The 7,701-nt window shown below is 61.5% G+C and overlaps 2 protein-coding genes across 2 annotated transcripts in view; one reads left to right on the top strand and one right to left on the bottom strand.

The window, feature by feature from the left end:
* KDELR1 (KDEL endoplasmic reticulum protein retention receptor 1) overlaps positions 1–4,638 on the bottom strand; it is a 9,820-nt gene extending 5,182 nt beyond the window's left edge. Inside the window, exons 1-3 of the mRNA XM_007958093.2 lie at positions 4,548–4,638; positions 3,748–3,848; positions 3,037–3,195 (exon numbers count right to left, since the gene is read on the bottom strand). Coding sequence (XP_007956284.1) covers positions 3,037–3,195; positions 3,748–3,848; positions 4,548–4,638 — 351 coding nt within the window. The remainder of the gene's footprint in view (positions 1–3,036; positions 3,196–3,747; positions 3,849–4,547) is intronic.
* A 2,553-nt stretch (positions 4,639–7,191) lies between these two features.
* GRIN2D (glutamate ionotropic receptor NMDA type subunit 2D) overlaps positions 7,192–7,701 on the top strand; it is a 59,443-nt gene continuing 58,933 nt past the window's right edge. Inside the window, exon 1 of the mRNA XM_007958109.1 lies at positions 7,192–7,328. Coding sequence (XP_007956300.1) covers positions 7,192–7,328 — 137 coding nt within the window. The remainder of the gene's footprint in view (positions 7,329–7,701) is intronic.

Genomic DNA, 7,701 nt, shown 5'->3' on the forward strand with positions numbered 1-7,701 from the left:
TAAACTTCTGTTTGTTGAAGCCACCCCCTTGTGATATTTCTGTTTAGAGCAACAGTGGAGAACTAAGACGCCCCGTGTGAGGGTCAGCACAGGCCACCCTTTAACGTGCAGTGATGATCAGCATTGGTGAGCGGGACAGGGCACCCTAGGAGGGGGGAGAAGAGACTTCAGACGTCCGCCGGCTGCTTTTCAGTCTCAGGCTCCCTGAAAGTCCCACCTGGAGTGACTTGTGACCTACATGGCCCACTGAAACCTCCCCGTGCAGAACAAGGCCAGGTGACGGGCGTGGCTCCAGCTGGGTTTCTTGGTTTACAGGAAGGAAGTGAGGACATGAGCTGGTCTGTATTCAAAACACCTCACGCTTATACTATGTTGATTTTACTACGTCTCAGGCACTGTTCCATGCACCTTACAGGTGTGAACCAGTTTATGCCGTAACTGTATGAGGTAAATTCTATCCTTAGCCCCACTGCTCAGATGAAGAGACTGAAGCCCAAGAGAAAGTCACCCCAGGTCACAGGCCTAAGCTGTAGGTAGAACCGTGGTTCCCACCCAGGTGCCAGGGTCCAGGGCTTCTGTTCCTGCCATCACCCAGAATTCTCCAGTGAAGGCATGACTAGAGGCTGGGTGAGCTGACATCTCTGGTTCCTCTAGAACTGAACCCTTCAATAGAAGCCTGCCCACGTTACCCTGGGACGACCCCTGGGAACGGAGCACTGCGACACAGGAGAGAATAGAGAAGGTCTGTCACATGTCACCTGCCCAGCTGCTGCGACACCTGAATTTTCAAAGCAGCGTATTTTACTTCTGTGATAAAAAAAATAATAATAATCAAACACCTTAGGACATCCCAGTGAAGAGCAAGGGCTGTGGAAGTAGGCAGGTGGAGCCCTGGTGGTGCAGTGGCTAAACGCTCAGTTACTAACCCAAAGGTCAAACCTACCAACACTCTGCAGGAGGAAGCCTGGGCAGTCTGCTTCTGTAAGGATTTTCAGGCTCAGAAACGCAGTGGGGCAGTTCTACTCTGTGCTACAGGGTCCCTAGGAATGGTAATGGATTCAACAGCAGTGGGTGTGGTTAGGGCTTTGCTTCTGTGAAGATTGACAGCCTTGGAGACCCTGTGGGCAGTTCCACTCTGTCCTCTAGGGGCGCTGTGACATGGAACTGACTCCACGGCGCCTAACCACCACCGGAGGCATGATGGTGCCTCTAGGGGGTGCAGACGGTTAGGAAGATTGGGGTTCGAATCCACCCAGAGGACCTTGGAAGACTGGCCTGGCGCTTGGCGTCTGAAACTTCACAGCCTTCAAACCCTAGGGAGCTGCTCTACTCGGCAGGCACTGGGTCTCCGTGAGTCAGAGTCATCTCATGATCGGAATCAGCGGCAACAGTAACAAAGGGGGCAGGACCTCACAGCTTCAGAACAAAAGTAACAGTGGACTTCAACTCCTGGTGCCCTGTGTGGGTCGGTGCAGACAACTGGCCCCACAGGCTCTCAGACGCTGGCTTTCTGAAAGTACATCACCAGCTCTTTCCTTCTGAGGCACTTTTGGGTGGACTCGGACCGCCGACCTTTCAGTTGGCAGCCAAACGCTTAAAGAGCACGAGTCTGTCCAGGTCCTGCCCAAACACCAAGGGCTAAAAGCCACGAGAGCTACCGTTTCGGTGGGAACATGGCAGGCACGGTGCTAATACTTCGATACCGAGCAAACAGTGGCCCAGCACTTCCTACCATGTGCGAGGCACTGTACTTTCCAGATAGTGACCCCGCATTACAACCCGGGAGGCAGACACTAACGGCACCCACAGCACAGATGAGGAGACTGACGTTCAGACAAGGTCCGTAACTTGCCCGAGGTCCCACAGATGCTAAGTGGGGGAAAAAAATAAAAATAAACCCTCACTGCCATCGAGTCGGATGTGACTCATAGCGACCCCTCCTTGGGTTTCCAAGGCTATATCACTCCGGAAGTAGATTACTCAACCTCCCTCCCAAGGAGTGCCTGGTGGGTTTGAACCGCCAGCCTTCTGGTTAGCAGTCAAATGCCTTAGGCACTGCACCACCAGAGCTCCTACCTTCACAGAAGCAAAGCCCAAACCAAAGTCACTGCCATTGACTTGACTTGACTCATAGTGACCCCTCCTTGGGTTTCCGAGGAAGTATTACAACGGAACCAGGATTGCCCAACCTCCCTCCCAAGGAGTGGCTGGTGGGTTTGAACCGCCAGCCTTCTGGTTAGCAGTCAGATGCCTTAGGCACTGCACCACCAGAGCTCCTACCTTCACAGAAGCAAAGCCCAAACCAAAGTCACTGCCATTGACTTGACTTGACTCCTAGCGACCCCTCCTTGGGTTTCCAAGGCAGTATCACTACAGAAGCAGATTACCCAACCTTCCTTCCGAGGAGTGGCTGGTGGGTCTGAACCGCCAGCCTTCTGGACAGCAGTCAAATGCTTTAGGCACTACACCACCAGAGCTCCTAGATACATATATATGCATATATATAAGTAGAAGAAACAGAGATCAAATCGCCGCTGCCTGGTTCCAAAGTCCATGCTGCATAAATCCGCACATGGGCCTGCTCCCCACTCTACAAATGGGGAAACTGAGGCATGGAGACCTCAAGTAACATGCCCCAGGTCACACTACAAAGGAACAAACAGATCTGGGGTTCGAGTCCAAGCAGCCTGGTCCCAGGGCCCCTGTTCCCGATTCCTCAGTATCCGTTCTGATCCTCACAAGGCCAGTGACTGTGGACGAGTCACCCAGACCCTCGAAGCCTCAGTTTCCTCGTCTATAAAATGGGGCTGTTGTAAAGAAGAAGAGTTGATGTGGGTCACGTGCTTTGTGGAGCATCTGGCCCACTGAGCGCTCTGGCTGCGTTCACAGCCTCTCACTCTGGGGCCCGTGTCCTGACCTTTGATGCCCTGCAATTTGGGACATTTGAGTAAAACCCTGCAGAAGGAATCTTCGCGAGGGCCCCCTGTCAACAGCCATGCCATCCCACTACCACGGGGACCCTGATGGGTGGCCTACCTCCAGCGGGGTGAAATCGTGGTTGACCAGGAACGCCAGGATGGCCGTGGGGACAACAAGGAACTCTACTCGGAAGGTGTCGTGGTTCCCATCGTAAGTGGCTTTGAACTTGCTGTAAATCATCCAGACCGTGGTGAAGGAGCAGGCAATGTAGACCACCTGTCCAGGGGGTGAGGGAGAGGAGGACTCAGCTCCCAGCACAGGATCCCTGACCCCAAAAGGCTTGGGCCCAGGGGTGCAGGCAAGTCCTGGCCCCAGCCCCTCCTCCCTTGGAGCCAGGAGACCAGGCCCTACCAAGACCCCTCTTCCAACAGACCCAGGAGTCCCCACTCCCCAGTCCCCTCTTCCCTCAGACCCGAGAGTCCAGGTCCCCAGCCCTGCCTCCCCCACACCCGGGAGTCCTGGCCCCCCCTCCCTGAGACCCAGGAGATGCGGCCCCTTCTCCCTCAGACCCAGGAGTTCAGGCTCCCAGCCTTGCCTCCCCCAGACCCAGGGATCCTGGCCCCTTCTCCCTGAGACCCAGGAGACGCGGCCCTTCCTCCCTCAGCCCCAGAAGTCCAGGCCCCCAGCCTCCTCCTCCCTCGGACCCAAGAGTCTAGGCCCCCAGCCTCTGCCTCCCCCAGCCCCAGGAGTTCAGGCCCCAGCCCCTCCTCCCGCAGACCCAGGGGTCCTGGCCCCAGCTTCTCGCGGGAGTTGGGACAGAGCCCTTACCTTCATGCACGTGTTGTAGAGGGAGATATAGTTGGTGAAGAGGTCCAGGTAGCGGGCGGTGAAAACCACGGCAAACAGGACCTGGCTCTTCCCGGAGATGCCTGGGGTCCAGAGAGAGAGCGAGAGAGCTGCAGGAGGGGAGGGCGCTGGGGCTGCGCCGCACGCCGAGCAGCCGAGCCCGCGAAGGCGCGGCGCCTGGGCCGGGCTGAGCCGCCCCGGAGTGCAGCTGTCCCTGGAGCCGACCCAGCCCGCCCGCCTGAGAAGCGCCCTTTCCCACGTCCCACAGCCAGGGGGCGGCCGGGCCCTGCAGCTACTCCAGCCCGAGGCTCCGGCCCGGGCTAGGCCTCGCGGCCGCCCCCAACCCCCCCGGCCCGAGAGCTCGCCACCGTCCAGACCCCAGATGGGGCTCACAGAGGACCCTCGCTGCTCTTAGGCCCCGGGCACCGGCCGCCTCCCTCTCGCTCCCTTCCTGGTCGCCACCGTCCACGTCACCAACTCCTAGTCACCTCCCTGCCTGCCACGGCTCCCAGTTCCCAACCCCGGAACCCCGGGGGGCTGCCCAGATCCGGGCGAGGGGAGCGGAATTGGGGGCCTGGAGCCCCTTCCGACTGGCCTGCCTGCAGCCCCCGGTCTAGAGAAGGGAGCTGACCCCCTGGCGACCCCGGACCTGGAAGGGGATCCCAGAGCCAGCGGTGGGGGGAGGGGCCGGTCCTCCAGGGCCCCCCAAACCCTTCTCAGAGTCCTGGGACGCCCCCCTCCAGCCCTTCCCCGTCTCTCGTCGTGGTAGGGGGGTGTCTCACCGGCACAGGAACGGGACTTCCAGATTTTGAGGAGCAGTAAGATGATGGCCAGGAGGTGGGAGAGGTCTCCCAGGAATCGGAAGAGATTCATGGTCGGGGGGGCTCTGGCAGGGCTGTGTTGGAGGGAGGCAGGCTGGCGGGGGACAGCCCCCCGCGGCTGCGGTGCTGGCTGGCGGCTGGGGGCGGGAGAGGGGCCCTCGGTGGGCTCCGGGGAGGGGGCCCGGGAGGGGGAGCCGAGGCGCGAGCTGGTGGCTGAGTCCGAGCTTGGAAGCGGGAGCGGGCTGGGGGGGGAGGAGCCCCGGCCGGGAGGCTCCGCCCCCAAGGGCGGTCCGGCTCTCGTGCGCCCCCTATGGTGGTTGTTGTTGAGTGCCGTGGAGTGGATTGTGACTCACCCAAACTCACCACCGTGGAGTCGGATCCGACTCCTAGCGGTCCCTCCTTGGGTTTCCGAGGTGGTATCATTACGGAAGTAGATTGCCCAATCTTCCTCCAGAGGAGTGGCTGGTGGGTTTGAACCGCTAGCCTTCCGGTTAGTAGTTAAATGCGCACAAGGGCGCACACAGACACACACTCCCTTTGCTTGCCTAGTGACTTCTGAGTGAGTGCACCCCCAAAGCTGCCTCCTCGAAGCCAATGGAGTCACTCGGATCTGAAGCTCCCCAGTCTAGTTCCCGCTTACACAGGCCATCTGTGCCTATCTGTAAGGGGGGCGGTCCTGCCGCCCAGCCTCTCCCTGCTGTAACAAGGACCCAGGGCTGGCCTTGGAGTTTAACATCCTCGACAAAGATCCCAAGGCTGCAGGGCCAGTTTCAGCCCCACAGGAGAAATCAGGGTCCACAGGACTGAGGAGTGCTGCCCCTCCCCCGCCCCTCTCCCCTCAGCCCCAGGAGTCTGGGACCCCAGCCCCTCCTCCCTGAGACCCAGGAGTCTGGGACCCAGCCCCGTCTACCCTCGGGAGCCCCAACCGTCCTATGTCTCCAGCTTCCTGGCTCCAGGAGTCTAGATCCACAATCCCCTCCTCCCTCTGGGACCCACAAGTGCTGTCCCCAACTCCCTTCTTTCTGAGAAATAGAAGCCTTCACCCCTACCCATCTACACCTTGTGGGTGAAGGAAACAGGAGACCGACCTAGCACGTTCAAAGGGGCAAACTCAGACCCAAGCTACTCCAGGAACCCCAGCCCAGGCTCCAGGTCTGCGGCAGAATTTTGCCCTACACACACACACACACACACACACACACACACACACACACGCCCCGCCTCTAGGGCCCCTCTTCGCTCCCTCACTCCCGTGCTTGGCGGGTGTCTGGAATGTGGGCCCCATATCTGCAGCAAGAGAGACTGAGCTGGCCTGCTGGAGGGTGGGGCCCTCAGGGGGCCCCCAGTGTGGTCTGAACTGCTGTGTCCATGAGGGGGGCAGACACTGGGGTCCTTCTGGGTGTCTGAGCACCTGTGGGTGATGGGGGGCCAAGGCCCCTCAGAAGAAGAAGAATATAGAGAGCCTGGCTTTCTCAGAGGGCTGGGTGGGCTGGGAGGACTGGGTCCATGAAGGTGACCTGAGGGTGGCTTGTGCTGGGGGGTGAGGATATCTGAGGAAACTCAGTCCTGGAGCAGGAGCCTGGGGTTCCTGGGTCCTCAGGGAAGAGAGGGCTGTGGCCTTGAACTCCTGGGTCCTGGGGGAGGAGGGCACTAGGGACTTGAATTCCTGGGTCTGAGACAGAAGGCCTCCCGGGGGTCTGAGGAAGGAGGGGACGGGGACTCCTGGGTCTGAGGAAGTAGGGAGCTGGGGACCCGCACTTTGGGTCTGGGAGAGGAGGAAGGCCACACTCCTGGGTCCAAGGGGGAGGAGGGGACAAGGCCTGGGCTCCAGCTTCTTGGGAGACCTGATTCACACGCCTGGCCTTTTGGGACAACAATAACTCAAGGCTGGGTCCCAGCATGGCAGAGACTAAGTGGGGAGCCCGCCTCCTGGTTCCTGGGGCCTCAAAGTGGGGAGAGGGCCCGGCAAGCCACTGCTGCCGGCGTCCGGCGTCCGGTGCCAAGCTGACCCCTCAGTGCCGGTTCGAGGCCCTGCCTGCACTCCACCCTCCTCCTTTTTTTGTCCGGAGCCCCTCACTCCCCGTCCCCGGACGGAAGGGGGGGGCTGGGAGGGGGTGGGGCGGCCCCTCCCCCTGCCAGCAGGAGGAGGGGTCCCCGGGGAGGCCGGGAAGGGGGGGCCGTGGGTCTCCCCGCAGGGCGGACGGGGACTGAATGTTAATCGCATCCCGAGTGTGTGTGTGTGTGTGTGTGTGTGTGTGTACAGAGAGCGAGTGTGCGACTCCCTCCCGCTCCGGCTCGGGCTCGGAGAAGCCGCCGCCACCCGCCGCTCGGCCGCCCGTCCGCAACCTCCCGCGGCCACGGCGCGGGCTCGGGGGCGCCAGGCTGGGTGGGTCCGCCCGGCCCCCAGGGGTCTCTCGCGCGTCTGCCATCTGCCCGGTGAGGCTCGGTGTGCGGGTGTCTGGGGCTAGGCTGGCGGAGGGGGGTGTGTGTCAGGGCTGCGGAGGCCAGGGAGGGAGGGGGGAGGCTTGTTTGGCTGCAGGACCCCAAGCTGCCTGCCTGGGTGTCGCGGGGCCCCTCAGGGCCCCCCGCTAGCCCCCCAGCCCGGATGGGTGCTGTGTACCTGGGCTCGGTGCCGCCTGCCTGCGTCCGCCGGGCGTCTGGGCGTCCCCGGTTGCCTGTGTCCTCCTGTCTGTCCCAACAGCCCCGGACGGCAGTGGCGACCTGGCCCCCCCTGGACCCCCTGTGCGTGTGTGTGGCTCCCTCCTGCGGGCTCCGGGGGTGTTGAGGGGGAATCCCAAGGAAGTGAGCTGCGCGTGTGTGTGTCTGTGTGTGCGGCTGCCTGGGTTTGAGAGTGGGGGTGTCCAGGGGGGGTCTGGAGGTGACCAAGCCAGCAAAGGCCCGCCAGTGCCCCAGGCAGGCTCCTCACACAAACACATCCACCAGCTACCAGCCTCAGAGGTGACCCAGACAGACAGACAGACAGACACAGACGTTGGGGAGGGGGGGGGCTCAGGGCACAAAGGGGGGGTGGTGTGAGGGAGCCAGGGAGAGGCGGGACCGGACACATGGACAGGGGGAGGAGCCGCCGCGGCTGAAGGCGGTGCAGGGGAGGGGG

Source organism: Orycteropus afer, unplaced genomic scaffold (assembly GCF_000298275.1).
Source record: "Orycteropus afer afer isolate SDZICR_OR568_19922 unplaced genomic scaffold, OryAfe1.0 scaffold00854, whole genome shotgun sequence".
Classification (NCBI taxonomy): Eukaryota; Metazoa; Chordata; class Mammalia; order Tubulidentata; family Orycteropodidae; genus Orycteropus; species Orycteropus afer.